The sequence below is a fragment of the Neopelma chrysocephalum genome, unplaced genomic scaffold (assembly GCF_003984885.1).
Source record: "Neopelma chrysocephalum unplaced genomic scaffold, ASM398488v2 Primary Assembly neopelma1_182, whole genome shotgun sequence".
Lineage (NCBI taxonomy): Eukaryota > Metazoa > Chordata > Aves > Passeriformes > Pipridae > Neopelma > Neopelma chrysocephalum.
This window is the reverse complement of record NW_020897844.1, coordinates 874,335-889,281: the sequence shown is the minus strand read 5'-3', so window position 1 is coordinate 889,281 and position 14,947 is coordinate 874,335. Positions and strand designations below refer to the sequence as shown.

General features: G+C 45.1%; 1 protein-coding gene across 5 annotated transcripts in view; it reads right to left on the bottom strand.

Moving 5' to 3' along the window:
- The window catches only part of TLK2 (tousled like kinase 2), a 43,214-nt gene extending 28,472 nt beyond the window's left edge, over nucleotides 1–14,742 (bottom strand). For 2 of the 5 annotated variants that reach the window (XM_027702279.1, XM_027702283.1), the window contains exons 1-6: nucleotides 14,700–14,742; nucleotides 12,820–12,908; nucleotides 10,958–11,023; nucleotides 4,342–4,413; nucleotides 1,691–1,760; nucleotides 618–661 (exon numbers count right to left, since the gene is read on the bottom strand). In XM_027702279.1, the coding sequence (XP_027558080.1) occupies nucleotides 618–661; nucleotides 1,691–1,760; nucleotides 4,342–4,413; nucleotides 10,958–11,023; nucleotides 12,820–12,900 (333 nt within the window). In that variant the 5' untranslated portion in view covers nucleotides 12,901–12,908; nucleotides 14,700–14,742. Of the gene's footprint in view, nucleotides 1–617; nucleotides 662–1,690; nucleotides 1,761–4,341; nucleotides 4,414–10,957; nucleotides 11,024–12,819; nucleotides 12,909–13,301; nucleotides 13,472–14,699 lie in introns of those variants that run through there. The other 3 variants (XM_027702280.1, XM_027702281.1, XM_027702282.1) reach the window with 3 other exon arrangements.
- Between the last annotated feature and the right edge of the window lie 205 nt (nucleotides 14,743–14,947).

Sequence of the window (14,947 nt, the reverse complement as noted above, 5' to 3'; positions counted from 1 at the left end):
ATAAAAAAACTTTAGCCAGGAAAAAATTAAAACAGTTATAAGCACTTTATTTCTGACTCCAAGTTAGTCAGTAAAATAAAGAAATGACTTAAGAGAAAAGCTACAGCCCTGGATTGTGCAGAGCTGGAGAAACTTCAGAACCTATGCAATGAAAAAAAGAATATTGACTTTTTGAATGTCCATCACTGTTGTGGGGAGGGGTTTCCATCTCCCACGTGGTGCCAGCCTCCCCTGGGAGGTTTTTCTGCAGAGGGAACCCTGTAAACAACTTCCTACTCCAATCAGCAAGCACTGTGCAGGGAGGTTCTGCTGCAGCATGGGCTCTTATCAAAATTGTTTGCATACTCAGATATCCTCATCTGAGATCCAGGTTCCAATGAACCTCAAACCTAGACTTAAGTGAAAAAATGCTTTAGCAACTGTTCCAATAAATGTTAATTTAAAAATCAACTTCCTCATATCCTCTGCCTAATCAGATCTGAGCATATCAGGCTGACATCATCAGCCAGTGACCCCAGCAAGGGATCAGTAACTCAAGTCACATCACAAATTTCCATCTACACATGTTGCAGGATGTGAATTCAGGCAGATTTCTCAGACAATGTAAAGACACTTACCTCAAAATAATCACTAATTTTATGTCCTCTAGGAGTGCCTTTTCCTAAAAAGGAAAGCAAAGGATTGAAATAAGAGTTGTGTTTGTAAGAGCAGAAGTTCCAGTGCCATTCTAAAATCTCCTCCTACATTTTGACACTCCTTTCCCTGCTCAGTGCAACACCTATCACAACAAAGCTGCTGCACAACAAAAGCCTGCCCCAGGGTTACAGCTCCTGTGCTGTTGTTGGGAGGATCTACAGTCGACAATTCAATTAACTCTCAATTCCAAACATTTCAGATCCAATCAAACAGCATTTGCACTTGCTGAAGTACTTAAAAACACTAAAAGTCTTGACTGTTGCACAGGTTCTCCAAAATTTCCTTCAAGATAAGGAGAGAGCAAAGGGGATTTTAGTCCTCAGCCTTCAGGTAAATTACTTTGTATTAGATCTCTCTTACTTTGTATTAGATCTCTCCCAAGCATTCCTATAAGAGTTCGAGAGATAATTAGTGGTGGTTTAACACCAGCTCATTAAAACTCAGCCCTTTTCTCTTATGATAATATTATCAAAGCAGTTCTGTCAACACAATTTTCACTACTTTCTTGTTGAGGAACAAAAGAAATCGAAATGTGCCCCTCTGCCCATCTGCTGGAAAATGTGAACTTGGACTTGAACACACCAGGTTCTCCTGAGCTCTCTGGACAGCAGGGCCTTCTTTGTGCTTGGGCACAGGCTGTTCTCAATTTTTTGGGGCACAACTTACTCTAACAAGGCTCAGAAAGCAGGGAAGGGAGCACAGGCTCTGTCCTCCAGTCTGGCTGCTCTGTGTGTGTGTAGTGATGCAGGACCAAAACAACCCTGCAGCCCAGCCATAGGAAGCCTCTGGGCAGCCTGTCCCATGGAAATGCAAGAGTTTGTGGGAATAAGCTGAGTTATTTTTCTGCCAGCGAGGATAACAAGGCTCCCAGAGGAGAATACACCATCATGGAGTGGTTTCTAACAAGCTGCCCGACACACCCTTGAGAAGAGCCATTCGTTTCCTAGGACACAAGGAGTTACCAACCCTGCAGCAGGGTGGGAGCAGGAATTACCTTGACTGGTCTCGTAGGGTTCAGCTTTCCTCTTCCTATTCCGCTGGTCATTCTGTTTTTTCTCAGGAGTCTGTTAAACAATACTTCAAAATTAACATTTCTGCAGTTATTCCAAGATTTAAAGAAAATGCCAATACACAATAATCCGTTCCATATCCCCAGTGGCCAGTTCGTTTCTCTGGTGCATTTGTTTCTCCTGCTGGTACTTAAAGAAACAACTGCTCTCAAATAGCTGCTACTTTCTGATGTGCTGCAGAAGGGAGAGAACACGGTTAACAAGGAGAATAATGAATTTTTTCTATTTCAGCTGCAGCAATCCGGCCTCCACTACCCAGTGACCTCTCAGGGTGAGCAGAGCAAGCTCAAACACTTATGAAAACCTGTGTAAACTGTTCCAAGGTGATCATAGCACTGGTACAAGGGGAATAACAATGAGAGGTCTGAGTACTGACATCCAAATTTGCAGTCCAATCACAGTCCACCAGCACAATTTACCTTGCCTGCAGGTAATGCTTCCTCCCAAGGCTCATTGCAGATGGGGACAAGAACTATGCTGTCCACTAGTTCAAAATTACAACCTTGCACAAGGCAAGGAAGAGCCCCCCAAGACAGCAGCCAGGAGAAACCTGCCACAGGTGCTGGACTTTGGTTTGCTCCTCAGCTGCTGGCACCAAAGTCAAGGGTCAGTTGCTTCTGCCATTTCTGTGAGCAACCAGAGACCTGAAGGGCAGCTGACCAGTGGATTGATGAATAATCAGTGTTATTTATGCCCAGGCACAACACAGAGCATAGCTGACAGGCCTGAGGGCTCCAGAAGTGTCACCCCTGAGGGCTGGAGGCTCCAGAGTATCATGCCTGAGGTCTGAGGGCTCCAGAAGTGTCATCCCTGAGGCCCAAAGGCTCCAGAGTGCCAGGCCTGTCTGTTTGTACAAGGCTGACAGGCCCAAACACGTGGGAGTGGAGGAGACCCTGGCATGGTGCTTTCCCCACTACCAGGGTCCCATCTGTGGCCAAACCTGCTGAAAACATAAGGAAGAACTGCTGGAAGCAGCTCACTGAGGTTGCTGGAAGAAGAGAGGTCTTATCATTTCCATCACCAAACGTCATTTGAAAAACATCTCTTATCCCAAAGGGTCCCAAAGAATTCCCAAGCTCTCTGCTCTACAGTCACTGCAGCCACCACTAAACCACACCCTGGGGCCAGGGAGAAAACCACAGAGTGCAAAACACAGCTCTGGGGGAGGGAGAGCCACGGCCAGGGAGTCTGTGGGAAACCCAAGTTTCATGCTCTCTGCAAACCCAAGTCTCAAGGCCCCTGTTTGAAGAGCTCTGCCAGAAGACTTGCACACAGTCAGCAGAGAAATCAATCTCCCTCCTTTAGCAGGATAAAAAAGGGATAAAGCTGAGCCTAAACCTGGCTGTGTCCCCACAGTGGGTGGTGGACATGGACATCTACAGCCCCACATTACCAGCTGGGCACTCACTGCCACGTTTTCTAAGAGGATGGAGGGGATGTTAAGACAAAGGTGGTTCTTGTGTCTGCAAGGTACTTTTTTAGAATGAGGGGACTGAAAACTCCATAACTGTGTAGAGACTTGCTGCTCCAGCTCCTGTGTGTGGAGAAGTCAGTGAGATTGCCTCCTCACTGCAGAGTGAAGAGCAACTCCTGAGCAGCGTTGGCGTGACTGTAACACCACGGGCTCCATTACAGCCTCCATGGAGCTGGGAGCATATTAATGAGATTCACTTTAAGTTGTTTTTCCATTCAAGTACTTACATAACAAAAATGACACACAACATTATCTGCTACAGACTGAAAAAGCAAGGAATGGGAGAGATTACAGTATGTCAGCTTGGTCAATTTAAATCTCTCCACAGAAGTTCAAAAAAAAAAACCCAATTAAAATAAGAATGAATACTCGGTTTTTCACTATTAACTGCACTTCTGGAGTTTTAGATATTGCATTCTCAAAAGACTGAGCTTCACCAGACCCCTCATATCAGCACTGCCATATAACAGAGGGAAGGATGATCCAAAACTTACCTGATCACCATGTGGGAAGTTCTTTAAATGCATAAGAAAATGCACTTAAACTTGAGATTTTGCTTTATTAACATGGAATTTTAAAGTAAAAATCTAACTCTACAATTCATTTTGCTGCTTTAGCAAGCATTTTGAAATAGTTAATCCTAAAGCACTGAGATTAATTAGGGACAAAGCATCAATTTTCTCCTCCCCACACTTCCACAGAGTGATCCATGAAAACTCTGCCTTGTACAGACTTATGCAAACTCCCATATTTGATAGATAAGGCAAACTTTTCCATCAGTGCTCTCTGGCTTTTATTGGTTCAAAAGCACACCATAACCAGCAAACAAATCCCAGTGCAGCCAAAACCAATTCCCTAAGCTGAGCTTTACAAATGCTGTGTTTGGGGTTGGGTAAAACCTGCCTGGAGCAGTGGGAAGCTTCCCAGCGTGGTCCAAGGACTGCAGGGTTAAACTCCAGACTAAATACTTGCACTAGTCCCATTCACACCCCAAACTAAGACAACTGTTGCTCACTCTCACATAATTTCTTGTACATTTTGAGTTCAACCATGAACTTAACATGAGTTAAGCCCCACCAGCACAGAGGTTGAGCCTCTTACCTCCAATTCCTTATCGCTCAGAGAGCCCACGCTGCACAAACTCTGGTTGGAAGACTCACTATTTAATGGACCCTGGTGGAAAAACAAGCAAAGACTGTTAGAAACAACTTCCAAACAAGGCAGACCCGTCCTATCAAACACTCTGGGCTGACCTAAGTCCTGTGGATACAGCAGCTCCAACACCCCCACACAGGATGGGGCACTAAACTTCCCAGGTTGTTTGCAGCAGGACAGTTGGATGGTCAGTGGACAATCCTTTCCCAGGATAATGCTCCTCCAGCCTTTGGAATGATATTTCTGTATCAATTTAAATACTCACTGCTCCATGTAACCCCACCCACCAAACAGCCAAGGTGGTATTTATAACAGCCTAAGGTTTGAGGGGAAAAAAACCTCCTGATTCGTTGAGTAGCAGGAGTTCCAAGCTCAGCTCTTTAGACAAGCATCTGCTTGACCCTGGGCTAAGCATTCAGAGGCATCTTCCATCTGGCAAGGCAGCTATTACTGTTATCAGATGCTGGCTGTACCACTGATTTTTCTTTAAATGTGTCATTTTATGCTTTTTTTAACACTGGGAGAGTGCACAAGTGAGAGTTGTGTTCCCAGCAGTACAACTGGTACCCACAATACCATCTTTCCCACTTGGCTGTTTTATGGACCCAAGGCTGACCTGCCCACAGAGCAGCTGCTCCCACCAGCCCAAAGCACAAACTCCAGAGGCTGGAATAGATTTATCAAAATAGTAACCAGGTACCTCAAGAGCCTGCTGCATCTTTGCAGGCTCTGCTGGATACACATCTGCATTTTTACATATCCAAGCAGTTTGAAAATGATTTAAGATCTGTATCAAAACCGGTTTTAAAAGGAAAAAGTGAATCATGCAAAGTCACCATGTTTTAGCCTGACACAAAAGTATCCTCCTACAGATGTAACTTTAAAAAAAAAAAATCGAGACAAATTTGACAAAGATATAAAAACAAGATTCACAATTAATGAGGGAATGTATTAACAGGAAGAATGACATGATAAAGCCAGCTCTCCATTAATAACTTGGGAGCATCTTTTCCCCAAGATTCATTCTATTTTAGCATTCTTAATTTTGCAGTAACCATTTCCCACCAATCAATCTCTCCTTGTGGCAAAGCCACTTCTTATTATATTTTTGAGCAGAAGACTCAATGGTGGGCTGGGGGAGAAGCCTTAACACCACAGAGAAACCCCACAGTAGGTAATTTTTGAGGGGACCAGTTCTCCCTCTCCTATTTATGACACAAACAGCCACATCAAATTAAATCTGTGATATAACCTAGTTGTTACTAACCCCAATTTCCAAGCAGGCACGTGCAGAAAGTAGAAGTTCTGTTTACTTTCTGTGTTACACTGAGTGTTAAATACCAAACCTGTTCCTCCTAAAATGCTCAGTTCCTTCAACAAAAAAAAAAATAAAATAAGAAAACCAAACACTTGAATAGCTCAAGAAGCTAAACATTTATGATTCCCTTTTAAAAGCAAGTTACTTTAAGAAAAATTGCAGGTTTATACTCTTTAAGCCACACCATTATCCCTTCAAGCCATCACACAAATAGCTCAAGACCAGAAAGATGAAACATCTCTTCAGCAATAGTTGCTTTTTAAGCAAAGCAAGTTCCCCACCACCCAGTGTGACAGCTCAAACGTTACAGGTACAATTCTTGGTTATTCCAGGGATTTTACTCCTTGGCCAACAGGATTTAACAGAAGTGCTACATCCACGTGAAGGCCTCACTGTTAAAAAAAATTGTAATATCTCATAGGAAGTGGCAGCAGAAAGTGACCCCTTACACCCATGAGAAAGCTTGTTTATAACCTGCCCAAATGTTGCCCTCCAAAATCCTTCCCAAACCATGTGCCAGGTGAGGGTTGGGAGGGGCAGGAGCATCTCTCCCAGGGAGCATTTCCTGGTTTCAGAGGGGCAGGTCGGGGTTCTGACATGAGGAAGATGAAAGTGAAAGTTGTTTCCACCTTTGCTTCAATCTCTCTGCCTCTGTTTTGCACGTGGACAGCAAGTGATAGGAGCAGCTGCTCCCAAAATGCCCCATTGGAGCTTTTCAGGAACACTGGGGTTGAAGGGGAAGGTCAGTGCTCACACAGGACAAAGAACCAAATTCTGGGGTTACATGGACAACAAACTGTTGAGACTGTCTAGAGTCAGAAATGATGCTAAGATTTTTTCCAGAAATGCAAATTTATCCTCTCCAGTACAAGAAATCCACTCAGTTTGCCCCTGAATGTAAAGTTCTGGGATGCAAGCAGCTGCAAAAAACGCCTTATACAAAATCCACTATGTTTTTCACACTTCCAGTACTACAATTACCTGTACTGACTGCTCTGTGTGGGAAATTTTCAGCTCTAGCAGCTGGAATCAAACCCACTTTTGGAATCAACAAAAGAGTAGTTCAGTCCTTGAACTAGATCAGATTCTTGAAGGGCAAAAAAACCCCTTTTTTCCCTTTATTTTAAACCTTCCTGTTGAATCTAAAGTGACAATGTGGTAGAACTGAACTCAGTGCAGTAGTAGAAAGGGTGAGAAGGAACCAAGTACTTGGCCATGGAAGCAGAACAACTTGTCCTTGTCTGCAGGTATCCAGCAATTCCACTGTCACATGGATCAATATTGTGAACAAATGCACAATTAATTCTTTGTAGACATGTTTTGACCCATTTTCACTGCACGAGCCTCCCTTTCCCTCCATTACCTTCCAGAGGACCTTCCACTTTCTTACTGGAAAGGATCAGACCTTTACAGGCAAGAGCTGAACCTGGCAAAGTTGGCAAAAAGTCTTGTTTTGAGGCATTCTGGCAATGGAAACACACATTGTTCACTAGAACGTGCTGTACTCGAAGCAATAAAGATGCAAGACCCAGGATGTTTCAGGAACAGGGCCTAGTGCTCAGCTGCACCTCTTCTCACGTGGTGAGGCAAGAGAAAGGGAAACCAAGTTTTCCTGATTATCCAGATACCTCATTTCACACCTAACCTCACATTATCAGCTGCTTATAGCAACAGGTTTAGACATAGAGGTGAAAAACTATACATCTGAGTATCTCCCCTCAACCACCAGTCAGTGAGTCTGTGTATAAAAACCCCTTCAAATTTATATTTTATCATTCCTGACTGTTTATATTTAACTCAGCAACTGACACTGGGTAAATGTTCAGTACTTAATTTAGCATACCATTTTTAAGTGGTCATGACACAAAAGGAATTAAAGGAATGAACCTGAATTTTGGAAAGAAAAAACAAAAAAACAAACAGCAAAAAAACCCCAACAAAACCAAGTTAGCAAAGAACACTAACACCAGAATATTGCCAGGGAAGTAGCAGTGGGGAATAATAAACATGGAATAGTTTACACAGGAAGGGCTTATGAATTTTGTTGCAGAAGTCATCTGGCTTTTCTAGCAGAGACCACTTTGGGATAATACTGCACTTCTGTGCTATCACTGCCAGCCCACTCATCCCCTGCGCCCTGTCAAGGGAATCGCTGATGGGGCTCAGCAAAAAATTCAAAATACGTGGGTCATCTGAACCAAGCTAATGGTTCCTATAGTGTTTACCTAAATGACAAGCACAAGAACAGCACACACTTCCTCCTCCACAAGGAATTTCTCCCTGAGATAAGCTGGCAGGCTCTTTTCCCTTGTGATTCACCTATCAAGTGCTGCCTCAGCCCGTGACCTACCTATGCACAACAAAGCCTCCATGTTGAGAGCTGGATGCAACAGCAGCAGCAGCAGCTTTCGAGACTCCTACTCAAAGGCAAGAATTTACAATCTGGCCACTCACAGGTGCTGGTTAGTCATTTCTGCCTTTGCAAGAGCCCCTGGGAAGGCCACAAGCGAGGCACAATGGCCGAGGCTTCACTAGAAAGAGCTCACCCTGCTGAGAGCTCCCACCAGATCGTCTGCAACACCGGCCTGACTCCCCCCCCTCACCCATCTCCTGCCTCCCATGACCTGTGCATTTCCACAGCCTCTCCAAGCTCCCAGAAATGATCCATCACTCCACAACTCCACTTGGGGAGTCTCCATTTTGTGCTGTCCAAAAGGAATCTCCAGGAATTCCAGCTGCCTAGCCAGAGCGTGCATTGCAAAATTCTCTTGCTGTTTAAAGGGAGGAGACGTGGAGAGATGCTCCATTACCTCAAGCCAAGCTAACTTGAGTTCCTCTGAATTCTGTAGCAAATCAGGAGATTTCAAAGGGAAAAAGTCAATCCTTAGTTCCACTAAAAGTTAGTGCTGACTCCACACAGGTTCACACCAAAGCGAGATGGTTGAGTGGTTTTACAGTTACTCTGCTCCAGTGCTACTGTGTCAGACAGGTTTAATTAACATATTCTTATCTTATTTCAAGCATCACATAAGTATGAGAATTACAACCTGCTTCTTAATTGGACTTTTAGAAAAAGCTCAGTATTATGGCCGATAATGAAATCCCTGAATCACTGAGGTCTTTTTGCCACGAGAAGTTAATCTACTCTCAGATGTTCACAGGTAACCCCCACTCCATCAGATGGGTAAGCAGATTTGCAGCAGGATTTGCCTGGCTCCCATTATGCCTCGAGAGTTCCCTCTGGTTGGGAATACGGTATTTTTATTTTACTGGTGGCAAACTGGACAGAAGGGTCACACAACTCATCCTAAACCCTCAGCTCGGGGGCAGAAATAGAACTGAGATCTGACAAAACTATTTCTGGGCTCTAGGAGCCAGACAACACATTTGAAGTAAGTAATGTTGCACAGGGAAGCATCCAAACAATTTTCAAGTATCTGGCATAAAGTCCTGGCACATTCTGTGGCAGCTGATAAATGAAACTCTAAGTTTTAAAACTCTTATTAACAGGTTCTTCTGGTGGCATGTGACACCTGCTAAGGGCCATCACTGGGCAGCACCACCTCCCTCCAAAGAGACATGATTATCCTCAAACAGGAATTCTCAACTCAGTAACTCTGCTGCTAAAACTGTTGCTAAGTAGATCACAGAACTGTAAGTTCCTGAAGAGACCAAGACTGAAAAAGTGACAGAGGAAGGGTAAAAACCAAACTAATGCAAGGAAATGCTGTTTTTTTATGAGCAATTCTCTTTCTGGACACAGGCATTCTGCAGCATTACCTCAAAGAGGGAGGAAAGGGAGCACCAGCTACTAAGACCACCCAAACTTCTTCAATTCACAGTTAGCTGGATCTACAAGATCCCTACAGCCCTGTTTCTCTCCCTACAGGTAACTTCAGCATTTTTAGTTTAACTTTAATAAAGTGGCACACACAATTTGGTTTGAAGGTCTTTTAAAGACCAGACTTGTAGAAGATGTATGTGCTGCTAGTCAAACCTGTGTGCAAATACACATTCACCCATCACAACTCCTTATTCCAGTTCTTGTCCAGGAAAAGTCTGTGGAAATGACACAAACCCTTTGGGGTTTACCCCCTTGATATCCTAAAGGCAGCATCCAAACAGGGGAAAGGGAGGCAAAAGAGAAACAGAACAGATTTTGTCTGAGAACAGACAAAATTAAACAACATTATCTAGAGAAACACCCCATGTTTTGTCTCCTGTACCTCCTGACCCAAGGAAGATGCCCCAGGTGACCTGTCAGGATAATGCCTTAGGTTTTCCCAGTAAGTAAATATAAACAGGAGCTAAATAAGCAGGAACAGTCGGTGTCAGATAGTCATGTGTTCATTCAGGGACTTGCTCTGCAAATTTGGGGAAGAATGGCACTTCACCATATGGCAAGAAGAGACATCTAAAGCATCAGTGGCTTTTTGAAGCTATTTAGTGACCTGGATGAACCACAGGAGTATAACAGTTGCCTGGAAACATTCCTTGCTCATAAATTTGATTCCATGTATTAACTCCAAGCTTCTAGAGAAATATACTCTCCAGCTATTAAGTAAGAAAATTCATCACAGACTTGCAACAGAATTTGGAGACATTTGGGACTAAAAATGACCTCGGTCATTGGGTTGTGCCTTCAGCTACCACAGGAGGTGACAGCACACAGCTGTTTCCAAAACAGTTTAGGATTTCTGTCCTCTACTACTGTTACTGGAAAGCTCTTCCAGAATCCCATGACTGATGGTTAGAAGCTTTTATTTTTTTCTAGTTTCCAGCCTGAAAATGTATTCTAGATCAGCTTAGTCTCATTCATTTCTCCAAAGAGGTGGTTGTTCTTTAGCAGGGAGGGACGGTGGAAGTGTTAAGATGTAAAGTAATGCTTTAGCAGGTCAGAAAACATACCCTGTGTTTTTAAACATTCAAGAAAGCAAAGCAAACACACGGAGAGATCCACCCAGTGGGAGGAAGGCAGGAAGCTCAGCACAAATGCCTGCTGCCTTCACCCAATCGTGGAGCATCTGAGATGACATTTCTTCCTTTTATGCAACAAACAGCACCAGACACCTTCCATCCCAGGGGGATGGGCCAGGCCCCGTCCCACTAGATGGCACTCACTGGTTCTTTCCTTCAAACATTTCATTGGAGCCAGCAAAAATAATAAAAAAAAAATAAAATAAAAATCTTAGTTGAATCCCACAGCTTTCCCAACATATTCCCTTTAAGACAGTGGTGACCTACCAAAGCCAGGGCGGAGCATGACGGACGGAGGCTTGGGGGGGTGGGGAGGGAATTTGAAGCACCAACCTGGGAGGGAATGTAGTAGCTGAAATTAATATTGCAACCAAGATTTGCTGCAACATAGCAGAGTCATGCTAATTCATATCAATGGTTGGCTGATCTAGTGCAAATTAGCAAGAATGCAAGTAAATAAATAAATAAATATATATAATGTTTGCAATAAGTGTAATGCACTTTAACAGTTTACTGACTGGTACAAGGTAAAAACTGCACAACAACAGGTAAAAATAAAACTCAGCAACAGAACAGCTTTGCTCAAAGAAAGGCCTCTAAGAAATGAGGCTTTTTTAACTTGGATATGCTTTAGAAACAAAAATGAGTTCTCAATATTCACCCCTACAGGAAAGGGCATGTACTTTCTGCTCCAAACATATTGGAAACATAATTAAGACTTGCTTTCCTGTATCTTTTAAAGGTTATTCCTTTAAAAGGAATAGTTCCTAACATTCTTTGCAAGTACTGAACATGTTGGCGCTGCTTTAAAGCTTCAACAGTGTTTATGCTTTTAAGTTTTAGCTATTCCAGAAAGTTGTTTGGCTTTATCTATAGTGGTACAGCTAAAGATGCTGAAGTGACAAAATGAGGTAAAAAGGCAAGAAACAGGTGACAAAGTACATGAAAAGTTGTAATGTTGTATAAAACAAGTCTTTCAAGATCACAATACATTAAAATACTATAAGGTTTTATGGCAGGAAAAGACTTCAGATTTAAAAAGTCTTAAGAATAGGGGGCAAAGATGAAAAAATCCCAACACTTTGACTTCAGTAATCAAAATTGTTACCTCTTAACAACTTCTAGTGTTAATCCTCCCTACTACACTGTCTTACAGCTGAGAATTTGGCTTCCTCACACTCCCTTCCCAAGACTTAACCTTGTCTGAAGAGCAGAGAAAAGCGTGAACTCAAACTAAACTCTTTCAAGTTCTGACTCACTTTGCATTTTTCTAAGAAAAGGAGCATCTACAACGTTTCTCCTCAACATAGTTCTAGGAGGTTTCTGGCAATTTTCTAGCAATGATATGTTGCTTTACCCTCTACCTTGACGCTGTCCAAAACTTGGTATCTCCCTCAAAAATTACCTCCATATCCCTGACCTACTTTAAGATGAGTTTTGCCACCATTTCATTGCTCAGAGAGACTGGCATTGACACTGCCAACACCTGGAGAACTCAGAGCTTAATGCCAGGACACCAGGCAACCACACAATATTGTTACTCAGGTGCCTTGCTCAGGGAAGGCAGCTCATGACCAGGGAGAAGTTGTACATGAGGATAAAGATGGGATTTTACTGGCAGGTTGTGGATCAGACACAGGAGAGCTGCCCTGCAAACACTTTGTGTGTTAAATGTGAAGGCCCTGCACCCCCAGAGAACTGAACAACTCAATGTATTCAGTCTGGTTACATGTTGTATCCAACACACTACACTGGAAACTGTATCTCACCAGAGGCCAAATCAGCTCTCAGAGGCATTCCTGCAAAAAGGAAGAGCCACGTGAGATTCCCACTTCCACAAAGTTGTCATGGGAGTTTTTTGGGTGCACAAAGTGCCTTAAGATGGAACAACTCCTAAGAACTTCATTAGAGCCCCAAATCTTCTGTGCAGCGAAACATCTGCTCGTAGAGATCCCATTTTCATTCCTCCTGAACACACTTCACGCAAAATTAGTTGTCAAAACACAACTAGCGACACAAAACTTCTTTTGCAAAGCAAAACTGTCCGTGTAGAAACTAAAAACACCCAAACAAAGTGCAGGCAGGGTGGATAAGAAGTCCCACCTGCTACCACAGGTACTCACACTCACCTTGGCAACCCCGACCCCGGTGAACCTGGCCTCCAGGAGCTCCTGCCTGCGTGGGTCCAGGCTGTGCAATTCTTCCATCATTTCTGCTGCTACGGGAGAACAACACTCAGATTATGCAATGCAAGGAAAAGGAGAGACATTTAATATTCTGTGCCACTGATGAGACTTAAAAAGTGCCTGTTCTGCAGCACAACCACGTAGAGAGCATTTTCTTGAAAGAGAAATGCAAGATTACCACGTAATAACAACATGACTTTGCCACCATATTATTGTATTTAAACCATAACCCTGCTGGAGTTTCCTCTCTTCTGTTGTACCAGCCATTTCAAGATCTCTAAATCCAAGAAACCAATTATGTCACATTCTCCCACTGGATGCTTTATTGAAAGGAAAACATGGGACCAGAGTGTTATGACTAAAAGATTCAGAGCTTTTCATCCGTGCTGCATGACTAGGAGAAAAATAAAAGCAACATTCTTTACCCCATAATTTATTTTTGGCCAATCCTGGAAATACTCAATCTCCCCAAACTCCAGATTTCATTGACAACAGCTCTGGTTCTTCCAAGCACAGAAAGGTATTATAAGAAGAAAATAATGCTCACTTAAACCTTTTAATTTATAGGGTAAAGCATCAGATGCCTCTAAAATAACAGCTGCTTCTACATCTTGGATGTGCCTTGGCAATCCAACACTATGGATGCTTTATATGAAGGGTTAAAAATCCACCCAGCAAAACTGTGTAAACAGGTTAAAAATCAGGAAATACACAATTCGAATTGTGAACTGCTAAAAAAATGGGACAAATTTCACTGTTCATTATAACTGTGAATCACATCTTCCCAACCGCACCAATCAAGTTCATTTCCAGAAATGTCTGTTCCAGTTTCATTTTCTGGACTAAGGTAGGGAAGGAAAAAAAAGCAAAAAAAAAAAAAAAAAGGCAAAGCCCAGAAACAGAAGATAAAGATTTGCTGTATAAAGAGCATATGCGATGAGGAAAGTTCTTGAAGGGCAGCAAGTGCCCTCTAGAACAGGCAGTGCACAATTGTTCCTTTTATGAACTGTCCATTTTGTCCCCGCCGCTTCCTCCAAACGCTGCGGCTCCAAGTTACAGGGGCAAAGTGAATCCATCCGGGGGCATTCCCAGCTGCTCTCCCAAATCAGCCACAACCCTCAAAAACTAATGGGATACTAAACGTGCTTATCAGACCACCTTATTTCTGCCGAGAGCCCAACAAAGCTCTCTCAGCCCAGTTTTCAAAACAGGAAATCTGAGCAGCAGCGAGGAAAATGACAGACAAGCCACGAAAACGCCAAAGATGTTCAAGCGCTCCCAGGGCTTTTCCCCCCACCGCGGGGCCACCATCCGTGGGGAACCGCATCCCCACGCCGGGATGCTGCCGTGGGGAAGGGGCTGACACAAGCTCCCCCAGCCCGGGGGGCTGCCCCGGGACCCTCGCGGGCAGGGCTGGTATTCCCTCCGGGTGGGGGGATTTCCAGCAGCCCTCTCCCACCTACTCGAGGCGCAGAGCCGAGCGAGCAGCCTTGCCCCGCTGCCAGCTGCTGCACCGCCTCGGCCTCCTCCTCCTCCTCCTTCTCCTCGCCCCCCAGCCCGGGGCTCCGCAGGCCGTGCCCACCCTGCTCGCCCCCGCGGGGCCGGGCCGGGCCGCGGGGCCTGCGCTGCTCCGAGCCCGGCGAGGGGCCCAGGCCGCGCCGCCGCCGCCGCCCCGGGGCTCAGGCCGCGGCCCTGCCGCCCTGACCCGGCCCCCGCGGTTCTGCCTCTCCCCCACCCACCCGCACGCCCCCCCCCCCCCCCCCCGGGATGGGGCTCAGGGGGGTCCCCCCGCGCCGGCCCCGCCGCCCCCCGCGGGGTCTCACCTGGCGCTGCCGCTCCCGCCGCCGCCGCCCGGCCCAGCGCTGCCGGGGCACCGCGCGGAGATCCCGCCGCCGCCGGGGGCACGAGCAGCAGCAGCAGCGGCGGCGGCGGCGGCGGCGGCGGCGGGAGGAGGAGGAGGAGGAGGAGGAAGGCGGGAGGGAGGGAACCTGCTGCGGCGGCGGCGGCGGCGGCACGGGCGGGATGGAGGGAGGGGGGAGGCCGGGGGCGGCTCCGCTGCGGGCAGCGGGGC